Source organism: Phalacrocorax carbo, chromosome 23, assembly GCF_963921805.1.
Source record: "Phalacrocorax carbo chromosome 23, bPhaCar2.1, whole genome shotgun sequence".
NCBI classification, from domain to species: Eukaryota; Metazoa; Chordata; class Aves; order Suliformes; family Phalacrocoracidae; genus Phalacrocorax; species Phalacrocorax carbo.
In genome coordinates, this window is record NC_087535.1 from 1939207 (window position 1) to 1963719 (window position 24513).

Consider the following 24513-nt stretch of genomic DNA (forward strand, 5'->3'; position numbering starts at 1 on the left):
GTGCCTCCAACCAAAGCCTGGCTTAGGGCACTGCCTGAACCAGAAGCAGGAGAAACTCAGGAATTTAGTCTGTGCAGAAGGAGGGATGTCTCTGGGGCTTGGCGAGGGGAAATGGGAGCGTTGTGATGAAGAGCAGCTGCAGAAGCACCCCTGCAGAGAACAGGGAATCAGCAGAAGCTCTGATGAAGTGATGCAGGGATGGTGCTGGGGTCAGACTTTGCAGAGCGAGGAGCAGGCACCGGGCTGGGCTGGCACCCCCTACCTGCTTCCTCCCCACCCCAAAGGTGCTGGACTTTGTGCATCCTTCGTAAAGAAACCAGTCTGCACCAGCAACATAACCCCACCACCTCCTTCCCGAAGGGGAAAAGAAAAACGGCAGAGATCCTGGCGAGCAGCGCCATGAAGATGAAAACTTTCTGTGGGGTGGGCGCTTTATTGCCCGTTTCAGCCAAAAGCTGTCACTGTCACAGCAGAAACTCTCCCCTCCTGTAACGGAGGAGACGCCCCGTATCTTCGGAGCCACGCTGACCTCTTTATTAGCCCTGCGGCACCGATGGGCACATGCGAGGGATCTGCCTCCCCCACCCCCCAGATCCCCAGCCTGCCAGCTTGTGCATTTTTGCGTGTTTTCGCACTAGGTTGGCCCATTGCCTTTAAAAGGCTAAATGCTCCGGACTAAATTTGGTCATGGAGCTCTGCATGGTTCCCTGGAATGTCCTCGGGTTTCAGGCTCCTCTGATAGCACCATTCCCCGCCTCCCGCTGGGCTCCATTGGCTTCCCAGCACCCGAAATCGCGTCCGGACCCTGTTATTGGCCAACTCTTGGATCGAGGGGTGTCCCCTCTTCGTAACTACTATATCCCGGGCTGCAGCGGTTGAGAGCTGCTGAGATTTAACACTTCAGCACCTGCCGCTGCTGGGGGAAACTGTCGGAGCTTCGGCTTCTTGTTTTTTTCTCCTGCCTTGGGTACCACACATAACCGCAACCGTGTCTCGCCAGCGAGCCAAGATGTCCAAAGTGGCCAAATATCGGCGACAAGTTAGTGAAGATCCAGATATTGACAGTTTGTTGTCTACTCTGTCTCCAGAGGAGATGGAAGAGCTGGAAAAGGAGCTGGATGTGGTGGATGCAGATGGAAGCATCCACCTGGAGCTCAGTCAGAAAAACCAAACAGAAAATTCCCCGCCCGGCCCGCAAAACTGCGACACAGTGCTCAATCACTGCGAAAAGGAGACCAGGAAACTTATTCAGAGGGAACACTCGATCGACGTAAGTCACCTCTCCCCACGCTTGAGCTGTTTCTATCAGTGCAGGGGACACCTGTGAACTGCGCCGGGCTGTTTTAGGGGATGAGATGGAAAACACGAGCCCCAGGAAGGGCGTGCTGTGCTTGCTAAAGAGGAATAGCTGTTGTGTAGAGAGCGGAGGAGCGGGGCAGGGAGCTACTCCCGGCACTCCGGGAGGGAACAGGGGATTTCATCAAAGCCCGGTGTGACTGGCAAACCTGTGCTGGTGTCAGGGATTTTCTCTCTGCCTCTGCTCTGCGTCCTTTGGCAGGGCTGAGGGCAGAGATGGTCCTCCCAGAAGGCGGCCGGAGGGGCCAGTGCAGTGACAGCGATCCCTTGGGCTGCATTTCTTTTTCCTCCTTTGTTTTTTTTTTTTTTTTTTCCCGTTGGAGATCTTCAAACTCTCAGTCCCTTAAGCTCTTCTTGTGCAAAAGCTTAAACAGTCTCTGGTTCTTCTGCAATAAAAGAAGTTAGCTGCTTTGAGGAAATCACCCCGAGAAGCAGGTTTTGCCCCGAGCCATTTGTTTCGTGTTTATTGTTCAGTTAAAATTCATTCTTTTATTTTGATTTGGGTACATTCATCTCCTTCTTTTCACCTGGTAAATCCTTTAATAGCTTGCTTTGAGCTAGAAAGCTTCGTGCCAGTCCCTCTCGTCTTTTTGTGCCTTGCCTTAGTGGGAGCCAATCCCACTTCTCCGTAACATTTATTAACCTCTGCACTAAGAATATTTGGTATGTGCTTCTTGCGTGGGAGGCTGGGAAGCATTTGGTTTCCCTGGTTTTTCATGGCAGGCTGAGCCAGAAAGTGGAAGAAGGAGAGTCTTGAGCTATTTATCTGTGTAGTCACAGGCAGATTTCATGTCCCAAGCTGGATTCGCATCTGCTGGGATGGGCCAGGGCTGAGGAGTATCAGCAGCGTAAGCAGAGCAGAGGCTTATGTGGATCCCACTCTTAAGAGATTGCTCTGGCTCTGGTTCCTTATCTATTCCAGGTCACCCAGCAGCACCCTGGATCTCCCAGCTGAGTAATTGAGCTCTAACTAGCCCACGACCACTTGGAAGTAGCTCTTTATGGATGTGTATGGGGTTTATTATTAGGAGGGTCCTCTGCTGACCGGGGCCTGGGAGAAAACAGGGAGAAAAAGTTGAAAATTGCAGCTATAGGAGAAATAAATGAAGGTTTATTTTGAAGACCCGAACAAGGGGTTAAACCGTTCCCCCCCACCTCTCTCCAAGCTCCAAGCTCGGCTCACGCTGCCTGGGAGCTTTCCCCTGGCTGTGAGGACAAGGCACCCGCAGCCTTCGCCTTCTATATGCAGTGCTTGGCACGGGCTGGGGGACAGAAAGCGCCGGGCCCCTCGCCACGAGAGCGCTGGGTATATCTTCCCACTGGTGGAAAATTTCCCTGTGGTGGGGAACTGCAGGTGCTACAGGACAAACCTGCCTGGGAAGGGAAATCTGTTATGTGAGACCAGTTATCCCAGTGGCGCTGCAGGGGACTGCACTGGTTTGCAGGTGACCCCGGCGTGCAGCCAGCACTGAGAGCTGGCAATGGAAAAGCTGCTTTTTCAGGCAGGGGGACTCTGGTGTTTGGCATCACTAGTGATGCTGGTTTGTTTTAACCATGGGAAGAGGGGGAGTCGACTGGGAATTGGGACAGGGAAGTGTCCCTGACCAAGAGGAAGGGAAGGAATTTGTTTTTTTCGGAAATAGATTGTTGGGGAATTGGTTAAACGCTGTGTTATTTGGAAGATGCCTGAGAGTGTGCGTGTGTCTGCGTGTTGCAGAAGAGGTCTTGGGGTGGCAGCAAGGGATGGCAGGGGGAGGAGAGGCGCCCCGGGAGCGGGTGCACAGCCCCGGCTGGCGGGGAGGGCAGCGACGGAGGTCCTGAGAAAAGCACTCACTGTGCTCTCCTTTGAACTTCGGTAGCTTTGGGCCATGGAAGACAAAGCAAGTTGGCTGCTGGTCAAATTTGTCAGTGAAACTGGCCCAGTTAGATTGCATTGCAGTAACTGGATATGGCAGAACTGTCTTTCTTCTTCTATTTCAATCCCTGGAGGCCAAGAAAAAAGATATCCTCCACCCCTTCCTCCTTGGCATTGTTAGGACCTGGGATTAGCACCTAGAAAATGCCAGCCCGCAGCGCGGGCAGGTCAGCCCATGCTGGTGGTGGAGCAGGGCTGTTGCTGCACCATGGGGCACGAGGACGGGAGGGGATGGGGTGGGGTGGGATGAGGACAGGATGGGATGGGATGGGATGGGACGGGATGGGATGGGATCATTGGACCACAGAAGCGATTGCAGAAGCCAGCCCAGAGCCAATGGTTCCCTCCATCCGAGGAAGCTGCAGGGCTGTGTTTTGCTGCAGGATGGATTGAGAACGTGGAGCCACCCAGACCATCCCAGACGGCTCCCGAGCTCTCACCCGGCTGCTCAGAGCACTGAGGGCTGTGATGATAAATCCCTCTCTTATATCAGTGGATTTCACCTTGCAGCAGTCAGCAAAGCCCTTGTGCCTGCCAACAGAGGCGTTGTGGCTGCACACCCCCAGGGATGGCATTCCCCCAGCCAAGCGCAGGCACCACCCCACCGAGGTCCATCCAGCCTCTCTCCCTTGACAGCTCCCAACATTGCGCATCACAAACCCACGCAGTGCCCGGCATCCCTGATTAAACGCGTCAAGCAAAGCCTTTGCGAGCGAGAAGCGGAGGCGTGAGCATGGGAGGGAAGCGCGGGCACGAGGGCAGGGAAGGAACGGGAGGTCCTTCCAGCGGGACTGGCCCTTGGAACATCTGGAAGATGTTATCTTGCATCTGTGGTGTCTCTTCTGTCGCGAGGGACAGGAGGTTAGATTCTTGTCCTTGAACTACAGAGAGTTTATAGGTCTGTAGCTGCCTTGTGCAAATGCTGAGGATAGAAAATGTTAGGGAGTTCCCAGCGCAGCTCCGCAGCGGCGCCTCGGGCTGTATCGTTGCTGCTAAAACTCATTTTGCAAAGCTGGGAGGTGGCAGGGTCACAGACCCCGCCGTGCAACGGCCGCTCCAGCTCCCGCAGCCTGCCAGGACCGGGGCCGGGGCAGCCGCCTCGCGGGGCCGGCAGCATGCCGAGCCAAGCTGCCGCACTCCGCTCTCCCCGCCTGTTTTTCCTCCTTCCTCCATCCATCCCTCATTTGCCCCTTCTTCGTGCAGTTGCTGGAGGGACATCGTCTGTTAGCTGGGATGTGCAGGAACTTCTCCAAAGAGCAAATTAGGATATTTTAAAGGGAAAGGTTCAGTTTCTGCCCATCTCACAGGTCTTCTTGCAGTCATTGCTCTGTTCTTGGACTGGCTCCAGGCACCCCCATTCCCTTCTAAATGTTGTGAGGAGTGGGTATATTTAGAAATATTGTAACTACATAATAACACATCTTCTTAGTGATGAAAAGGGCAAACTTGGGTAACTAGGAAGCAGTTTATAAACAGCCCAAAATAGATGTGAGCTTTGCCCTAACTTCTCTGCACGGGAGAGCCAAATTCACATCTTGGTGATGCATTAACTAATTAATCTTCATTTTGTATTGCTAGCGAGTAAAAGTACACCCCGAGTTCAACAGCGGGGCTTGGGACAGTGCCCCTCTTCGGATGCGCTCGACAAGGCCTTCTTGCAGGTCCGTGTATCAAGGGAACCAAAATTAAACTAATATTCACAGGTAGATAAATGAAGAGATTATTTTTAATAGCTCATGGCTCTTTACTGTAGCGGGCAAAGACATAATGAGAGAGAAATCCGGGTTAGAAACACACTGCAAAGTCGAAGCAGTGGCGTTAAGCAAAGGATGATTTACCTGGGAACACAGCGGAGTTGCTGTCACTTGAAAACTTCATACAGTGCCTGGGATTTCCCTTTAGAAAAGGAAAGGCTGTTTGTGCCAGGGGTTTGGGACTCAGTGGGATGGGTTCCCTCTGTCTCTGCGGGATGGGTTTCTCTGACAGCTGAGCTCTACGAGGGGACGGGGTTTGTGAGAGCTGCTCTGGATTTGTGCGGTTCTTCCTCTGCCATTGGTGACATCTTTAAAAAGCAGGTGTCTGTGTATATGGCACTACGATACACACCCTGGAGATACCCCCGTTGTTCCCGTTGGCATTCGGTCGCTCCTAAACCCCCTCGGGGTACCTTTCCCAGGAGGGACCTGGCTGAGCAGAGCCACGCTGTGGGTAGGACCCCGCCGCGCCAGCCGTGCGTGCCGCGGGACCGCCTGGTGTGGTGGACAACTGCTCCTTAGCAGCTGCCATATCCACAGCAGGAGGTTTTACCTTTCAAAGCGTGCCACAAAATCCACTTGCTTCAGTTCTTGGCTCTCCTTGGATTCCCACCCAGCCTCACCACAGGGCCCACGTAGCTCCAAAACACTGAGCACCAGGTGACAGAGGCAGCCTCTCGTGCTCTCCTTCCCCAGCACCAGCACCTTCCCTGGGAGCGGATGGAGCCTCCTTCCCTCAACTGCACCTGTAAGGAGAGGCCACCTGGATGCCCCGGTCCCGTCAGAGTCCCCAGTCCTGCCTCCCAGCGGGGACGCACTGATTTCATGCTGCTGCAAGCAGGGATGGCTGGGAAATTGCATGGAAATTGCATGCGGGGGCTTAATCCTACAGGTGGAGGGGATTCATTGCAGGGCCACAGGACCACTTCTCTTAGCAAGATGCTTGCAGGCACGGTGGATGTCTCGTTCCATGTAAGCCTAGGGACCAGCTTCTTGGAGGAGACGGCCCTGAACAGGAGACACTGGATGCCAGGGCAGATGTGCACAGCCAGGGCAGATGTGCACTAGTGCAGATGACCCCTGTATTTTTGTCTCCTGAAGGTTGAACACCCTTCCCACGAGAGGAGCTGAGGTGGCTCAGGCGAGTGCCTTCCAATACGTTTCCCCTTCCTCTCGGACGTCCCACTCCCCAGCGCGCTCCTGCACGGACAAGACACCCTCCTGCTCCAGCTCCGTGCGTCCTTACCCCTGCAGGCTGCTTTGCCTGGCCTGGTGCTCCTGGGGACAGCCTTGTGCCCCCAAGCACTCTTCGCTGTCGGCTGCGTGCATCGGTCGGTTTTGATGCTGAGGGGAAAATCAGTGACCTTGGAAGGCGTTTACTTAACCCAAATGCAGCACATTAGAAGGATGCTGGTGGCAGAGGGCAGCAGGTCCTATTGCCGTGGATAAGGATTACCAAACTCCTCGGGAAGGTCTTGTAAAAAGTCCTGCCTTCCTTTCTGACTTACTGGGGGGTGCACATGTAGGCTTGGCGCTCGCCGCTGGGTGGGATTTAATCCAGTTACTGGTGGCTATATGTGGAGGGTGACACCGTGACAAGCGGAGATCCCTACCAATGAGCCCTTCCTCAACGCTGGGGAAAAACAAGTTAGTATTTAACTTTCTTATCAAAGCTCGTCATCTTTTCATGAAAATATCTGGAGGAAAAACAAGCTCTACGGTTAAATAGCTGGGACAGACTCAAGGGAAATTGCAAACAAGGGAAAAGAAGCGGTTGTATCATTCTTTAAGCATCTTACCAGTCTGTGACTAACACATATGTATTTAAACACTGCTGTTCTGTTTATCAGCCAGTTCTGTCGATATGCCAAGACCATTCCTTCTCTCTTCCAAGAGTCTTCACCAGTTCCCAGCCCTTGCCTTTCTTTTAACCATGTCCCGGGCAGGTCTCTGGCAGCCTGGGTGCCTGCTCTTCCCTCACCAGAACAAGTTGTTGTTCCGCTCTTGGCCTCCAAAAGAGGTGCAGGGGGTGGGTGGCACTGGGGCATCCTTTGCTTCTCCAGCAGCACCCAGCTCACAGTGGGGTGGGAAGGGAGCTGGTGGCTCCCTGGTCTTTGCGTTACTCCCGCAGACGGTAGCCAGGAGTATCTAGAAGAGTCACACAGTGTGGAAGAAACCAAAGGTATTGAATTGTTCCTACTTGGTCCTTAAAAGAGGCCACAGACGGGCTCTGCTTCGCGGCCTCCCCAGGCTGCTGCAGAGCCGCCCACCCAGGTGGGCCCTTCTATTTGTCACCTTTTGTTGTTCAAAAATGAAAACTGCCGTTGTCTGCGCTCGGATAATTCATTCTTCATTTCTGAAACCCTGGAACGAGAAGGACGAGCATCAGAAGCGAGAGCTGTCAGCTAGCAACAGACGATAAAACAGACCTCCGAGGCAAAAAGAGAAGCAGGAGCGATCCCGTGACAGATAACTGAGGGATCTGCAGCGTGGAGAACAGCTGAAGCAAGCGAGGCAGCAACGCACCCGGGTTTGAACTCCTTTTCTGAGCAAACGGTGTGAGAAGGAACCTCGCAGCCAGATCGGGGTTTCTGTAACACCGTGGGAAACCGTGGAAGAAACCTTGTGTTGCTGTGACCGGGGCAAGTGGCAGCACAAAGCGTTCCCAGTGACTCGTAGGTCCATCTAAGGGCACAAGCGGGGAAGAAAAGCTGAATTTCTAGTCAGTCTGAAAAAAAGACCAAGAATAAAAAGCTGAGTTCTATATTTACATAAACCACAACTGGGATGCAGATAAATCCGTGGAAATGCTTGGAGCGTTTAGCTTATATGGGCTGAGCTGCCACAGGCAGGGAGGTTTACTGTCTGTTTATGTTGAGCTGATAAATAGACATACAGAGGAGGGAAAGAGCTGGGATCCTTTACGTATCGCTTTCTCTCGCAGTGTTTTGACATCATTTGCGTGCTAAAATGATCTCAGTGACTCAGCTCCCAGCAGGACGCTGGGATTAACCGGTCGTGTCACTCAAGCCCACCCGTTGCCGTGGTGGGAATCGCAGCACGGTGGAGCGAGAGGATCTCGCTTCACAGGGAAGGAGGTATCGGGGCACTTGTTCTGAAATCACGGCGTGGAGAGCGGCAACGGCGGCCGCACCGTGGAGTAACATGAGTCCTGCTTGGTCCTTTCCTCTGCCCAGAACATGGTGCAAACAAGGTTGAAAGCAGGCAGGGCCAAGAGCTGCAGAAGTGCCAGAGGGGAGGCGAGAGCCTGGGGTCACAGGGGTGCTCTGGTGCGTGCAGCCCGCTGCCGTTGGGTTGGGGAGCCCACGGCTGAGACACGATACTTGGGTCGGGATTCACACCAAGACCCGCCGGCTGCTGCCGAGGGCTCCGAGTGGTCCTGCCCCCTGGCAGGGGCACAAGGGCAGGAGGCAGGTGCGTCCGGACGTCCGGACGTCCGTGGGGACGGGCACCCGCACAGCCCAGCACAAAGGGAGCTGCAGTTTGCTTCCTTTCAGGGAGGATCTTCAGTTTCTAAGAACTAGCGATGGCGACTCCCGGCATGCCCTGTTTTCTCTCATTAAGTCCTGGACCACAGCTCCCACATGGCGTAGAAGCCCAAGCAGCCAGCGCTCTTGTTTCTCGTAAGTTATTTAAGGGTTTCAACCTGCAAACCAGCTCTCTGATTTTGGCAGCTGAGCTCCTGGGTCTGGGGCTCCTCTCACCTGCTTCAAAGACCTCGATTCATCCTCCCACACCGGGTGCCTGCGGCCACCAGTGACACCATGGGGTGTCTGTGATGGTCCCACGGGTTGGCTGGTGGGAGACCTGCACCAGCAAGGGGCCTGGAGATGCTTTCCACATAGTCCCAGGAGGCTGGGAGCCAGAGTCCTCTTTCTCAATCATCCAGCCCGCCGTGACGCAGAGGACAGGAGATAGGGTTTAAGACTCGCTAAGCTGATTTGCAGTTCTTCTGACCCTAAAAATCTGAGGAATGCTCTTTGTGGGCTGTCCACAGAAAGTGCTCTGAGCAGAAATCCAGCCGCGAGGTGGCCGTGCTGTGAATCTCTGACATTCACACATTCACCGCCCTTTGCAACCTCTGCCGAAGAGGAGGTGATCAGCAAAAAGGTCTCAGCTTGGGAATATCCAGTTCAGCCATGGCAGTGCCAGGAGAAAGGGCTGGGAAAATGTTGGGTAGAAGAGAAAAACCCTGACTTCTAAAAACAGATTTTGTTAGAGAAACAAAAGTTTCCATTTGCAAAGTATCCAGCAGCATTAAGGGCTTTCTGGAAAATGGTTGCATGTTGCTGAGGAAGGGCTGGAGCTATTCTATTAAAGGAAACCCAGTTGAACCATTTGTTGTCTGCCTTAGTTCAGCAATGAAGGCAAAGCAAGGCAAAAGTCAGGGCCAGAAGCTGTCCAGTCTCTGGAGAACAGCACTGTGTCTCAGAAGGAGGATGTTTTTAAAAAAATTGGCTTGGGAAGTGCAAAAAGACAGTGATATTTGGGGTCAGGAAGATCTGAGCAGAAGGGAAGGGGAATAACTGAGCTCCTCATTAAAATAACAGAGTAATAGCTGAGGCAGGACAGAACAAGGAGTTGTTTACATCGCTCTGGGCTTTAGCACATAGAGCATGGCCTGGGGGGCCATGCTAGGTCTGCGTGCGTCCCAGTGCTGGAAGCTGAGGTCCTTTCACCCTTGCTTCATGCCAAAAAAAATCCAAGCGTGCCGAGAGAGAAACTCCGTGCTGCCTGGGAATGGTCCTACCAGGGAGGCCGTCGGGGCCAGAGCTCTGCGGGGCGTATGGGGAGCACGAGCAGGGAGTCTCACCGCAGCAGCCCATGGTAAGGTAGATAAGGACTGGCAGGGTTACTCTGGTGCTGCTGCAGGTAGAGCAATGCCAGATCCCTTGTGGGTGGGATGGGTGTCGTGTAAATCCGGACTTGGCTGTCTCGGGCAAGCAAGATCAGCAGAAGCCTCATGGACCCGCTTCCTCCAGTGGTCTCGTCAGTCCAGGTTTAGCAGCTCTCAGGACTCAGCCAAGGACACAGTATTTTTCCCAGGAATGTCCTTGGCTCTGAGTTGTCCCTGGGTTACTCAAAATTGGCCAAGGAATGGAGGAAAGGAGCCTCTTGGCCAGCTTGTTGTGGTTTAGCTTGGCTCCAGCAACCCTCTCACATGCCTAGGGCATAATGGCGATGCATACCCAGATACCCAGGAGCGTCAAGTGCAAAACAACCTGCCTTCACCCACTGGCCACCTCAAAGGACTTCTCCAAGCAGTGGGAGAGTCTCGGGGGACACCCCTGTCCCCAGGGAGCTCACACGGCCTCTGCCCAGCCCCCTCAGCCCCCTTCACCCACGGCCATGATGAGGGGTGGTGGGGTGCTGGTGCTTCGCTCACAGCTCTGGCTGGGGGTTGGGGTAGCTGGGCAGGGCAGAGGGGACATCAGGGCTCCTTTAGAGCCCACGCAATGGGGTAGGCGTCTCCACAGGATGATGCAGATGCCCAAGGTTAGAGCTGTGGGTTTGATCTCAGCATCTCTTGGTGGCTCTGGAGACCTTTGTAGGCCTCGGCAGCATGTGTAGGACAGACTGAAACCTCTCAGGCAATGATACCAGATTGGCCCATTAGTTATGGATCCATAACTAATTTAGGCATAGCTAGTTTAGGCATAATTATTATGCTTAAAACCCCTATGTCAAATAACCGAACCCAGGTCCCTTCTCCGGCCAGTCTGGTCTGGGAGCCCCCAGCTGACCAACAGGTTCTGGTGAGCTGTCTCTCCTGGTCTCCCGTCGTCCCTGGGGCTTCCCCACTTCCCAGCTCCAAAAGCCCCTCCGTCAATCAGGATTTGCCTGGGACTGATGGAGCTTTGCTGATGGGTACCTGTTGCCTAAGCCATGGCCTGCCAAGAGATGAACTGGAAAATGTCCTGTTGGCTGCAGGAGAAATTTATTACCCCAGCAGAGGCTGGGAGAAAGGGACAGTCTCTTGGCCTGGATTTTATCCCCCAGCCCTACAGCTCTGAAGGGATTCTGGTTGGTTTGGAAGGAGCACGGCTCTGGGTGGAGGGTCTCTGTTGGTGGCAAAAGCCATGTGCCAGGCAACCAGCACACCGAAACAGCTCTGCCGGTGGAATTGCTGGCGAGGAGGGAGGCAGAGAGCCGCAAGGAGAGGACTCATGGGCTCCGGTGCACATGTGGAAATTACCCTGAGTGGCTGAAATCATTCCTGGACCAATTAAGTTCAGCTGGTCCCATGGTCCTTCAGCAGACATCTGCATCTGGCTTCAGGAGGGCCGTGCGCTGGTGTAGGGCAGGTTGGTTACAAGCGGTGACAAACGCTTGGTGCTTGCAAGAGCGCAGGCACAAGGCTTGTGCCCACGAGCCGTCGTGCAGCTCAACCGACTGAGCTGAATAGGGGCAATTTCCATGCGTGGGCAGTTTCTGACACTTGCCTCTCGCTTTGCTCCATGTTTTCCTCTCATATCCCTCAAGAACAGACGTCCCCAGGGCGGCACGCAGGCGAGGACCAGGCCCCGCTGTTTGGGGGTGTGTGAAGCCCGTGTCCCCATTGCCATCCACAGCAGGAGCCTGCAGCCGCACTGGAACTAACCCCAGCTTTGGAGCTAACCCCGGCTTTGGAGCTAACCCCGGCTTCCCCAGCAGAGCTGGTGGTTGGGGTGGGCCTGATCCCTGCTCAGACTTCCCCTCTTGTGCTCTTGATGCTCTCCTTATATCAGCTGGGGGGTGATGCCTCACCGTTGGCTTCCAGAGGCCACCAGAGCTGGAGATGACATTAGAGACCGAGTCAGTGACAAGCCAGGAGGTTGAGTTCATTATTTCTGGAGCCATTTTCACATGAGCTGCAGGTGGAGGTTTGGCCCTGAGGTCTTCTGCTGACAGCCCCGTTCCCTCCTGGGGCACAGCGTGCCACAAGCCCCCAGCAGCGACCCTCGCAGAGGAGCCGTCCTGGACTCTTCTGGCTTCCCCCTTTCAGCCAAGCCCTCCTTGCACCCAGATGGGGCACAGCTCCTCGGAGCCGGCATGGAGCTGCTCGGCAGCACGTGCCCCGCGAGGCTTCCACCCTTACATCTTGTTCCTTGGCGGAGCCGAGCGCACGGCCAGCGTGGTGGGGCGGCATGTTCAGCCTGCTGATCCAGGCCACGAGGGACTCTTCCCAGGACACGTCTCTGAAAATAACTGCAGGCTGGTGAAAGCTGGCCCCTTCCAAAGGCAAGATATTTCTTCTACAAATGCATTTCCATATGTCCCCTCTGCCAGGGACTGATGTAGCAGCAGCAGCTGGGCCACAAAATGCCCCTTCCCTCCAGCTTGGGTATAGATTTTGCGAGTGCCTGGGTAACCCATCCTTTCCCCTTCTCTCCAGCAGGTTCCCCTTTCTCTTTGAAACCTGCTTGTGGGCACTGCGGGGTGACCAGCTCTCAGTCCCCGTGCTGAGCAAACAGCCTGGGTGATACCTACCACCCAAGCAGCGATTTTCTACCCCAAACTGAGCTGTGGGGCTTTCAGGGCAGGAGGCGAGAACCTAGCTCCACCATCGCATCCCCCCCGCCCGCAGCAGATCTCGGCAGCCCCTCTGCTCCGCTCCCACCCGGACCCGGCTCGACCGGCTGCTCCAGCCCCAGCCCTTGCTCAGCTCGGGAGCGGTGCTGCGAACACTCGGATTCCAGGCAAGAAGTTCCCAGTCGCCTTTGCCTTTTAAGGAAACATCTGAGTGGGTTTGAGGGTTACAAATGCTAACAGGCAATGGCAATACTCATTTTAGTCTATTTAGAGGAAACGGGAAGGCATTTCAGTTCATCAAAACACTGGTGATTAATCAGCCAAGTACCAGGCTGTTTTCATTAGGCTTATTTTTAAAGGTCTGACACGCTGGGTAAAAATATTCCCCTAATAATCATGCTCACAGCAGAGGGAATGGCAGAGGAGGGGGTGCAGCGGCACTGGTTTCTAGGTATCCAAGGTAAATATGTCAGCGCAGCAGAGAGGAGCGAGCAGGCAGGACTCAAGATGGCAATGGAGAGGTACAGGGCTGGCACTGGCTGCTGCAGATGGAGCCAGCCTGGCTGGTGGCCTGGGCCACAGGAGAAGGTGCACTGGTGGCTGCAGGGACAGCCAGGGTTTCAACACCGGGGGGAAGGATGCATTTCTCTCTCCCCTTCTGCTTCAGCCTGCCACGCGGCTCCTCTGCTGGGCTACAGCCCGAGCAACGTGCTTTATTTCCAGCCCGGAGGCGAGCCCTTCTGCACGGCCACCAGTGAGCAGAGCTTGGGCTGGTGTCACCACCACGGGCTGGCACCTGCGGTGGAGCCAGGGTGGCAGAGCACGCCGATGGGTGCAAAGGCAGGAGGGGATGAAGGCACGCTCCCTCCTGGGCACGTACATGGCCTTGGCAAGGGCCAAGAGCAGCTTCTGACCTGGCTTTGGAGATGTCCCCAGTCCCCACCAAGGGATGGAGACTCTCGTGCAGGCAGTGGCAGGTGGGTAAGAGCGACTCTTGGGTTTAGAAACACAGATCTGGTTTCTTGCCTGCAAGTTTTTGCTTCTGATTCCTCCTCTTCTGCTGCTGCCGCTGGAGCGAGGCGCTTGCAGAGGGCCTTCCCCAGCAGGGACTGGGGTGCCATGATCAAGGCAGCTCTTGCCCCATCTGCATTAAATGAAACAGCTTGAACACCTCTCACCTCTTGTGCTTTCTGCAATAGCCTGCAGCTATTTGACAGGATCCTTCCAGCGCACCCCAACTTTGCTGGATGCACGCGATCCTGCAAGCGCTGCCTGTGGGCACAGTCACACCGCAGCCGGTCGCTGCACAGCCGTTGCCTTCCCTTTTGCCCCTGCCCGGGGACACAGCTGGCTCCTTTTCCCCCGGCTCCTTTCCCATGTCCTGCTGCCTGGCTCCAGCGCCCTCCTCCCACAGACCTGCCCCACGCCGCAGCACCTGGACATGTGGCAACACATCCGTGGATGGATATTTTAGTGAGAACGACACTAACAAGACACCCCCAGCAGCTTTACTAAGCAGGGATTTGCTACTCACCTTATTCTGCTCTGGTTTCATCTTGTTTGGAGAAATTCATTGCCTTCTCTGAGCATGGGAGATGTCGTAGGTCCTTCTCTCCAGGGTTTTCCTCCGTTTCTGCAAGATCTGCTCATTCCTGCTAAAGCCTTTGCTCTGGTTGGTGTTAGATGGCCCAGGGAGTTTAGGGGAGACTCAGGGCTCCCCACTGACAAGTGTGTGCTCAAGCTGGGAAGGAGAAGGCTTTTTGGAGAGCTTGGTGTGGAGATGAGGCTGCTGGCTCTGACTTGAGGAGAGCTCAGCCTGTGGACACAGAAAGGCTGCAGAGCCCTGGGCGGGGACAACTGTGCCTTCTCGAGGGTACCTTCAAGAAACCTCCAACCTGGGATAACCCCAAACACCTTTGCAAGGCACTGTTGGGCATGGGTTTGGGGGTACAGAGTGAGGCAGCAGCATCCTCATCCCCCACACCCGCCCTGCGCAGGCTCCTGCCAGGGCAGACGTGGCTCTTCCTTCAGCGAGGTGCTTCAGGATGTCACCGAGCATCCTCGCTCTGTCCCAGCCCTGGGCATGGCACGTCTTGGTGGGCAGGGCTGCTGGCTCGGAGCCAGAGGAAGTGGCATCGCCTGCTCCCTGCAGCCCCCAGGACAGGGGGGTCCTGGCGTCAGGGCACCCCTGGGCCCCCCGTCCCTGGTCGCTGGGGTTTGCGGCAGCGAGGGGCTGTGTGGACGGGCTCTGTAAGGGTCTGGCATATGCCCTTCTGTCGCCTGTTTAGGTCTGTGCAGGGGAGCCAAGAAATCTCCTAACTAAATAAACAGCTTTCTCGTCCCAGATGGCATCTGTTTATACGCCAGGTACAAACAGTCCCCACGGCTGCCCCGCTCACAGCCAGGCCAGTTCTTTCCACAAAAAAGCCATCCCCGAGGGCCAGCAGAGCCACGCACTGGGAATGCAGAGCCGCCTGCTGCCCCGACATGGACACCAGCAGGGCCTGGGCTGGGGAAGAGAGCATGGCCGGGACACCAGAGCACTGGAACAGGCTGCCCAGAGAGCCTGTGGAGTCTCATTCTCTGGAAATATTCAAACCCCTCCTGGACGTAGTCCTGTGCCCCTGCTCTGGGTGTGCCTCCTCAAGCAGGGGGGTTGGACAGGATGATCTCCAGAGGTCCCTTCCAACCCCCACCGTTCTGGGCTTCTGTGATTCTGTGATCTTCTGGAGGAGACGGCCAGCCCTGGCTGCAGACCAGGGTCTCTGGGCTCCGATTTGGGGTTCAAGGCACTGGGCAAAGCCACAGTGCTGTCCTAGCCCTGGGAGGGTCTAGTGAGCTCGTAAAGGCATCACAGCTGCATCTCCCAGAGGCATCTTTGTTACTTCTTTCTCTGAAGTCCTAAAGTCCCCCCAGCAAGGATGACACTTGCTCTGCCAGACCCTCGCCTTGACGCTTCCTCTTCCTCCTGCAGCCAGCACCACTGTCAGGTCACCAGCATCGCTGTGGTCAAGCTGAGGACACCCAGGTTAATTCTGCAGCTATAGATCTGAGCCTGACCTAACCGTGGCTCTGCAGCCGGGCTCCCAGCTAGCAGTGTCTCAGCACATCACCCTCTGCTCATCTCTGGACAGAAACCCCATGGCACCCGCTGGCAAGGAGAGCCGAGCCAGACTGCCAAAGCCAGGCACTCCGGAGCAGCCAGGCCAGCTGCGAGGGGCAGGAGTTTAAACTGCCAAACCCAGAGCCAGACTTTGCAGTAGGATCCTCCCCTGCACAGCAAACTTGGTCTCAATGTCAAGGGTTCTTCTGCCCTCAGTTATCATTCATAGCATTGGCTCATCTCTGTTGGGAGTGGAGGCGTCTCATATCTGATGTTCAGGGAGGGGAATCCTGTGCCGGTGCCCTGCTCTTGCTGTGTTGCTGTAACAAAGCCTTGGTCTGGGCCTGCGTCTCTCCAGGCAGACGAGGAAGCAAATCCGGTGCCATAAGAAAACCGACAGGCTGGGAGGCTGCGTGCGCTGGCCTGCCATCAAAGGCTTTGACTGCGGAAGCAGAACGAGTCAAAACGATGCTGATGGGAGATTCTTCCCAGCCCCATCGACCACAGGTGAAGGCTGCAAGGAGGCGTTTTTTGTGTCCTGGAGCAATGTACGCACGGGCTGTGCCAAGGGTGTTAAGCTCTTCCCTCCCGTGATGCCTTTGGACACTGGAAGAAGATGTGCTGGGAAAATGTCCCACATTACAAAGCAATAAGCAAAGTTCAGATGCTTGGCAAAAGTACCAAAAATGACACAAGAAATGTCTGAGAAAAGCCAAACGACCAAATGGCCCTAAAGCATGAAGGAAAAGAGGAGAATCCTTTGCTGCCACAGGTAGTTTGTTAAGAAAACAGCCATCAAGTCTCGGGGTTGCATCCCTCTGCATGCAGGGAGGATGCGGACACTGCCTGAAGGTCAGCGTTGGAGGGTTGAAAGCCAGACTAAGCATCCCCCTGGGTATCAAAGTCCCACAAACACAACAGTGGCATGGTGTTAAACATAAAAGCAAAGGCAAAAATTGCTTTTGAAGAGTGAATATACAAAATGAAAGCGCTGATGCTTGCCGACCGACTAAGGAATGAGCTGGCCTGGAGCTAAAAGAAGAAACTCAGGAGGTCCAGGGCACTGCTGCATGACTTCCTGGCACAGAGAAGTGGGGAGATCCCGGGACAGGGAAAGGGGGTGCCAGCTGCAGTGACACCGCTTTGCTTAACCCACAGGGCAAAATCTGCCTCCTTCCTCAAGACAACCCCAGTTAAGCTCTTCCCTCCTGTGACACCTTTGAAAACTGGAAGACGTGCTGGGAAAACATTGGGCATTACAAAGCAATGAACGCCGGTTTCCCGTTTCCTTGGTTTTCTGCAAGGAGCTAAAAAATGCAAACTTATTTAAAAGGAGGCCGGTTTCAGAGAGCCCAGGGTTGGGTGCAACTGCTTCATCAGCAGTGTCACCCGTGTCACCGGCTGCGGACACTCCCCTGCTTGCACACGCGCCCAGGCCAGCGCGGGAAGCGTGTTGGGCTCTAGACGGGGCGAAGCTGCAGAGCACCCAGCTGGGAACCACTCAGGAAAGCTGGGAAAGCACCTGGGGTTCACAGGTACGGGCATTAGATCCATCCCTGGTTAAGAAGGTGTTTAAAAAGAGGGTAGCTCGTAGGAGGTATGATAGGAAGGGGTCAAACAGCACAGTCTCCTCAGGGAGGTGCATCATGCTGCTTGTTAGGTTATCGCCTCTTCGTTGGGGATGAACGAGGGCATCCCGCAGACCTCCGGAGCCCTTTGGGACAAGACTGGAGGCAGAAGGAGAGCAGAGGTGCCTTGGAGAGCTGCAGCAGGGCCTCGGCACGCCTGGGTCCTGCAGGCTCTGCCGACATTTGGGTCACTCAGAAGCTGAACCCTCCCCTGGACGCAGGACCTCGGCTGGGTTAAACTTTCCTCTTCCAAAGCCCAGCCACGGGCTGCAGTGTGTGAATGTGCAGTGGTGAATCACCAACGGTGAGATGGAGGAGCCTCTGGCCTCTATTCAGGGATAAGGCATCGTGATTTGGGGCAGATCACTCTCCTCCCTGAAGAGTTGTGGCCGTGGGTCTGTCCCCTGCCACAGCACAGAGCAGTGCTAGCTGTCCTCATGCTCCCCCATGGCACCTCCCCGATGCCTCCTGGGGACACTGCATGATGCCCTCACCGGATTTCTCTCATAAATGCCCAGTTTAGGGCAGCTCATCCCTCATAGACATATTCTAAGACATTCCTAAGACCAGACTGCATCCTCCCACGCATCTTCTCTGGCTGCGGTGCGGCCCCGCGGGGCCTGGGCTGCTCCTCTGTGACAGAGGTGCACAACTGGCGATATGAGATGAGGGTGGCGAGTGTGGAGGTCAGAGGCATCTGTCTCAGTGTTGGGGCCAGGCTTGTTTAATGGCTTTATCATTGATGTCGATGAGGGGATCGAGGGCACCCTCAGTAATTTTGCAGATGACACCAAATTGGGCAGAAATGTTGATCTGCTCGAGGGCAGGAAGGCTCTGCAGAGGGACCTGGACTGGCTGGATCAATGGGCCGAGCTCAGCTGGGTGAGGTTTAACAAGGCCAAGTGCTGGGTCCTGCCCTTGGGTCACACCAACCCCAGGCAGCGCCCCAGGCCCGGGGCGGAGGGGCTGGGAAGTGCCCGGCGGAGAAGGCCCTGGGGGGGCTGGCTGACAGCCGGCTGGGCATGAGCCAGCAGTGCCCGGGTGGCCAAGGAGGCCACCAGCCCCCGGGCTTGTGTCAGCGCTGGGGTGGCCAGCAGGAGCCGGGCAGGGATGGGGCCCCTGTGCTCGGCCCTGGGGAGGCCCCACCTCGAGTGCTGGGCTCAGGTTTGGGCCCCTCGGGACAAGAAGGGCCTTGAGGGGCTGGAGTGTGTCCAGAGAAGGGCAGCGGGGCTGGGGCAGGGTCTGGAGCACAAGTGTGCTGGGGGGCGGCTGAGGGGGCTGGGGGGGTTTAGCCTGGAGAAGAGGGGGCTGAGGGGAGCCCTTCTCGCTCTCTGCAGCTGCCTGAGAGGGGCTGGAGTGAGGGGGGGGCTGGTCTCTGCTCCCAGGTCACCAGGGACAGGGCGAGAGGGAACAGCCTCAGGCTGCGTCAGGGGAGGTTTAGGTTGGAGATGAGGGAAAATGTCTTTAGTGCCAGAGCGGTCAGGCCCTGGCACAGGCTGCCCAGAGAGGTGGGGGAGTCACCGTGCCTGGGGGGGTTCAAACACCGTGTAGACGTGGCCCTTGGGGACATGGTTTAGGAGACCTGGGGGTGTTGGGTTGGTGGTGGGACTTGATGATCCCAGGCGTCTTTTCCAACCTTCCTGATTCCATCATTCTAAGTCTCTGTAACACCCTGGTGGTTTTCTCTTGTTAGGAAAGCAGATCAAGGGAGAAGAATAAGGGAGCCAAGAATGAAGAAGAAAAGGGAAAGGAAGCTCCTTCCAAAGACCTGGCTCGGAAACGAGATACAAAAGTGGGGAAAGACTCTAAAAAGGAAGAAAGCGTTCAGAAAACAGACCCAAAAATTAAAGCTGACACTGAGACCAAGACCAAAGAGGAGAAGGCTATCAACGACAAAGTCAAAGCCATGGAGAAGAAGCTGATGGGGAAGGACAAAAAGGAGGAAGAGAAGGGCTCAATGTTGAAGAAGGACATGGGGAAGGATAAAAAGGAGGAAGAAAAGGGCTCAGCATTAAAGAAGGATGCAGGGAAGGATAAAAAGGAGGAAGAAAAGGGCTCAGCATTAAAGAAGGATGCAGGGAAGGATAAAAAGGAGGAAGAAAAGGGCTCAGCATTAAAGAAGGATGCAGGGAAGGATAAAAAGGAGGAAGAAAAGGGCTCAGTGTTAAAGAAGGATGCAGGGAAGGATAAAAAAGAGGAAGAAAAGGGCTCAACATTAAAGAAGGATGCAGGGAAGGATAAAAAGGAGGAAGAAAAGGGCTCAGTGTTAAAGAAGGACACAGGGAAGGATAAAAAGGAAGAAGAGAAGGGCACAGCAGCAAAGAAGGATGCAGGGAAGGACAAAAAGGAAGAAGAAAAGGGTTCTGTATTGAAGAAGGGCACAGGAAAGGAGAAGAAGGAGGAAGAGAAGAGTTCAGGGTCAAAGAAAGAGGCAGAAAAAGACACAAAGGGAGAAGATAAGAAAGAAAAAGATAAAAAAGAAGAGGAAAAGACTTCAGCTTTAAAAAAATCAAAGGCAGATGACAAGGAGAAATCCCAGCCAGCGTCAGAAAAGGCAGCGGAGGAGAAACAGGAGGCCAAGGCAGCGGCCGAGAGCAGCCCCTCCAAGCACACCACCGGCAGCTCCCCAGATCAGGCCAAGGATGACGAAGCCTCCAGCATTTTCGATGAGCTCATTGAGAAGGTGAAGAACAACGATGCGGAGGTCACTGAAGTGAACGTGAACAACTCGGACTGCATCAACAATGAGACCCTGGTGCGCTTCACAGAGGCCCTGGAGTTCAACACCGTGGTCAAGCTGTTCGCCTTGGCCAACACCCGTGCCGATGACCACGTGGCCTTCGCCATCGCCATCATGCTGAAGTCCAACAAGGTGTTGACGAGCATCAACCTGGACTCCAACCACATCACGGGCAAAGGCATCCTGGCCATTTTCCGGGCACTGCTACAGAACAACACACTGACGGAGCTGCGTTTCCACAACCAGCGGCACATCTGCGGGGGGAAGACGGAGATGGAGATCGCCAAGCTTCTGAAGGAAAACACCACGCTTCTGAAGCTGGGCTACCACTTCGAGCTGGCTGGACCACGCATGACAGTCACCAACCTGCTGAGCCGGAACATGGACAAACAGAGGCAGAAACGCCTCCAGGAGCAGAAACTGGCACAGGAGCGTGGGGAGAAGAAAGATCTCCTGGATGTGCCCAAAGCCGGATCCTTGCCGAAGGGGTCCCCAAAGCCATCCCCACAGCCGTCCCCCAAGGCTTCCCCCAAAAGCTCTCCCAAGAAAGGGGGGGTGCCTGCTGCGCCGCCCCCACCTCCACCTCCGCTCGCCCCACCGCTGATCAACGAGAACCTGAGGAACTCACTCTCGCCGGCCACGCAAAGGAAATTGGGAGACCGGGTCCTGCCGATCCAGGAGAAGAACTCGCGGGACCAGCTCCTGGCAGCCATCCGCTCCAGCAACCTCAAACAGCTCAAGAAGGCAAGTGCAGGGCCGCGGCGGGGTCTCCGCCGGGCAGCACCCGCGGGGTTGGGCCGTGGGCTGAGACCTGAGGTCACGCCTGTTGTCACTCGGGTGGTGGAGAGGTGAGGGCTGTCCTTCTCCGGCGCAGGGAGCGTCCGTGGTCCTGACCCCTGTGTGGAGCACGTGGCAGGGGCAGATCCATCCCTTTGCCGAGCGCACGGGGCGGGCAGATTCATCCTTTTGCACCGTCCTTTGCAGAGCAGGTGGGGTCAGCAGATCCATCCCTGGGCAGAGCATCCAACAGGAGAAGATCCATCCCTTGGCAAAGAGCATGACAGGGGCAGATCCACCCCTTGGCAGAGCCCCTGGGTTGGGCAGATCCATCCCATTCCAGCAGTCAGGTTTGGCTCAAGAGTTTGGGACACAAGGAAGAAGCCAGCTTTAACCTATAACCCTGGGGGATGGAAATTCAGGACCTCCCCATGCAGAAAAGAAGCTTAGAGGCAGCGAGGGAAGCTCGCAGCCACCCGCATGGACCGGTGTCTGTGCAGGCAAGAGCAGGGTTCCCAAGGGCAGCAGCTCACCGAGCTCTTGCTGCCGCGTTGGGCTGAGCCCACACCCCTGGGGGTGGGAGGTAGCCCGGGGCGGACGCATAGGCTGCGTCTGCACCGCTGGTCCCAGCATGATGCCTTGAAACATCTCACTCGCCCCCGGGTGGGTTGTGTCCCCGTGCCCACGAGCTGGAGCGTGGGGACAACCAGCCTGGCCAAGAGGAAGAGATGTCCCTGGAGCGCTGAGCATCCCCAGCAGCAACGGAGAGAGAGGCCCAGCTCCACCACGGCGGGTCTGCTCAGGGCCCTGGGCCGCTCCAGCATCCCCTGTCATTGCCCCCGCTCCCCCCAGTAACGGGGTGTCTTCTCTGGCAGGTGGAGGTGCCGAAGCTGCTGCAGTAGGGAGCGGGACGGCTTTCCCCCCGCAGCCCGGCGTGGCAGACCCCAGGACACTTGCCTTTCTCGTGACTGATTCCATGACAAGCCCTTTGGGACCCTGCAGTGACCGAGGCCGAGGAGCAGCGATCTCTCTGGGACGGGTGGAGGAAGGGCCGGGCTGAGGAGGGCCAGCACGGCCGTTCGATGCAGTGCAGGAGGAAGACGTATTTATTATTTTTACGGTTGTGAAGCCTTCAAGCTCTTTCTTTTGCCAGCACCATGCCCAGCTCCGTCCGGCTGCCTAGAGATACCGAGGATGAGGAGGGGTCTGCAGAGCCGGTCCTTGCGGGAAGCTCCCCTCAGAGTGTGCCGAAGGGGCTCAGCACCCTCCGTCCCGCTTGCCATCAGGGCCCCCGAGGTGGTCCAGCCTGGGGCGAGCAGAGGTGCCCTCCCAGCCTTGCTTTCTGGAGGGGCAGGGGACAGCCAGGTCATCGTCACGGCTTGCCTCCCCGCGGGGTGGCCGGGAGAGTTATGGGGTGCAGCAGTGGGGTGCCGGCTTATGGGGTGCAGGCTTGACGTTGGGAGGAATCGAGGGTGGTCGGAGAAGGGAGTGGTGGGAAGAGAGGGGGGACAGAGGCGGTGAGGAGACGGGGCAGGAGATGGACCCAGGAGTGGGGGGCTCAGGGCACCGTGTACACCCCCGGCGCGCTTTATGCTGCAGCCCGGCCCATCCGGGGGCATTTTGGAATCTTGGCTTTTCACCCCAATTCAGGTGTGGGGTTTCCCCCCTCTTTTACTTGACCTACCACCTCTTGATGCTACACCGGCCCCCTCCACCTGCCCCCCACAGAGAAACCATATAGTCCCCCAGGGAGAGTGGGGTGGGATCCCTTGGGGGGGGGGACAAGAGCAAGGAGGTGGCATGTGGCAGCAGCTGCCCATGCCACCAGTACCACCAGCAGCCCTGCCCACAACTCCACCCATGGGCATGGGGCCGGCAGGGATGCTTCCCCCCGCCAACTCCCCCCCCCCAAAGCGAGTTTTGGGGCTACGCGACCCCCAACCCCCTGCACCTTCCCAGCGTGAGGCCACCTTCGCGATTTGTACGGCTGCGGCCACTGCAACAGCAATAAAGCTCACCCACCGCTTCCCCCCGCCTCAGGGCCAGTGCTGCACCCCGGGGTCCCCAGGAGCCATGGCGCGGGTGGGGGGGGGCGCAGGGGTTGTTTGGGAATGGGCTCGGCCCCCCCACCCCACCCCCAGCACCCCCAGCCCCACCTCAGGGCCACCTGAACTGGGCGCACTGGGGCACCCAGGAGCCATGTGGTCACCCCAAACTGGGCGCACTGGGGCCACCCAGACAGCCCAACCTGGGTCTCCCTGGTCACCCCCCCCCAATGAGACACCCTGCACCCACCAAACACCCACAGCTGGGTATCCTAGAGCCACACAGACACCCCAAAACCCCCAGGGTCACCCCAACCCTGCCAGGGTCACGCAGAACTGGGCTGAGGGGTCCCCCCAGCCTGCAGGGCATGACAGGGATGGGGCCACTGTGCTGGGGCAGGACTTGGGGTGCAGGGTGGCCCCTGGGGGGGTTCCCCACTGGCTCGGGGACAGACTCCGGGGCCGAGCAGTGGCTCCTGGAATGGGGCGAAATGCCTATATTTGGGCATTTTGCAGGAGGGCAGCGCCTCATCCCCAGCAGGCGGCCACCCAGTGCAGGGGGACCCGCACCCCCACCCGCTCCTGCCCCTAGGGGCACCCACCACTCACCCGGAGGTGACGGGGCCGGGGGGGCGGCGCCCCAGGGTTCTGGGGGGTGCACCGGGGGTGGTTGGGTAGAGCCAGGTGCCGGACCCCTGGGGTGCTTGGCCCCACCTGGCACCCAGACCCCCTGTGTGGGCACCTGGGGCCAGCGGGGACCCCAAACTGGGCATCCTGGGGCCAGCGGGGACCCCAAACTGGGCACGTGGGGTTGCCCCAAACTGGGTGCTGGGGCCAGCGGGGACCCCAAACTGGGTGCTCTGGGGCCAGTGGGGACCCCAAACTGGGCACCTGGGGTTGCCCCAAACTGGGCGCTGGGGCCAGCGGGGACCCCAAACTGGGCACCTGGGGTTGCCCCAAACTGGGTGCTGGGGCCAGCGGGGACCCCAAACTGGGTGCTCTGGGGCCAGTGGGGACCCCAAACTGGGCACGTGGGGTTGCCCCAAACTGGGCGCTGGGGCCAGCGGGGACCCCAAACTGGGCACGTGGGGTTGCCCCAAACTGGGCGCTCTGGGGCCAGCGGGGACCCCAAACTGGGCACCTGGGGTTGCCCCAAACTGGGTGCTCTGGGGCCAGCGGGGAGCCCAAACTGGGTGCTCTGGGGCCAGCGGGGACCCCAAACTGGGCACGTGGGGTTGCCCCAAACTGGGTGCTGGGGCCAGCGGGGACCCCAAACTGGGCACGTGGGGTTGCCCCAAACTGGGCGCTGGGGCCAGCGGGGACCCCAAACTGGGCACGTGGGGTTGCCCCAAACTGGGCGCTGGGGCCAGCAGGGACCCCAAACCGGGCGCTCTGGGGCCAGCGGGGACCCCAAACTGGGCACGTGGGGTTGCCCCAAACTGGGCGCTGGGGCCAGCGGGGACCCCAAACTGGGCACGTGGGGTTGCCCCAAACTGGGCGCTGGGGCCAGCGGGGACCCCAAACTGGGCACGTGGGGTTGCCTCAAACTGGGCGCTGGGGCCAGCGGGGACCCCAAACTGGGCACCTGGGGTTGCCCCAAACTGGGTGCTCTGGGGCCAGCAGGGACCCCAAACTGGGCACGTGGGGTTGCCCCAAACTGGG

General features: G+C 57.1%; 1 protein-coding gene across 2 annotated transcripts; it reads left to right on the top strand.

Moving 5' to 3' along the window:
- The first annotated feature begins 857 nt into the window (after positions 1-857).
- On the top strand, positions 858-22540 carry LMOD1 (leiomodin 1). Of its 2 annotated transcripts, none has more exons than XM_064472116.1 (3): positions 858-1270; positions 18983-20773; positions 21682-22540. In XM_064472116.1, exons 1-3 carry the CDS (start codon positions 1010-1012, stop codon positions 21706-21708), a joined length of 2079 nt encoding a protein of 692 aa, XP_064328186.1. In that variant the 5' UTR covers positions 858-1009; the 3' UTR covers positions 21709-22540. The 2 variants fall into 2 exon arrangements, with proteins under 2 accessions (XP_064328186.1, XP_064328187.1); XM_064472117.1 differs by lacking the exon at positions 858-1270 and adding an exon at positions 9763-9873.
- Positions 22541-24513: the final 1973 nt, after the last annotated feature.

Bases quoted from the DNA above. Each gene is read 5' to 3' on its own strand.
- LMOD1 (XM_064472116.1), top strand. From the start codon at position 1,010: ATGTCCAAAGTGGCCAAATATCGGCGACAAGTTAGTGAAGATCCAGAT. The intron at 1,271-18,982 runs GTAAGTCACCTC...TTCTCTTGTTAG, and splicing joins AGAGGGAACACTCGATCGAC to GAAAGCAGATCAAGGGAGAA. The intron at 20,774-21,681 runs GCAAGTGCAGGG...CTTCTCTGGCAG, and splicing joins ACCTCAAACAGCTCAAGAAG to GTGGAGGTGCCGAAGCTGCT.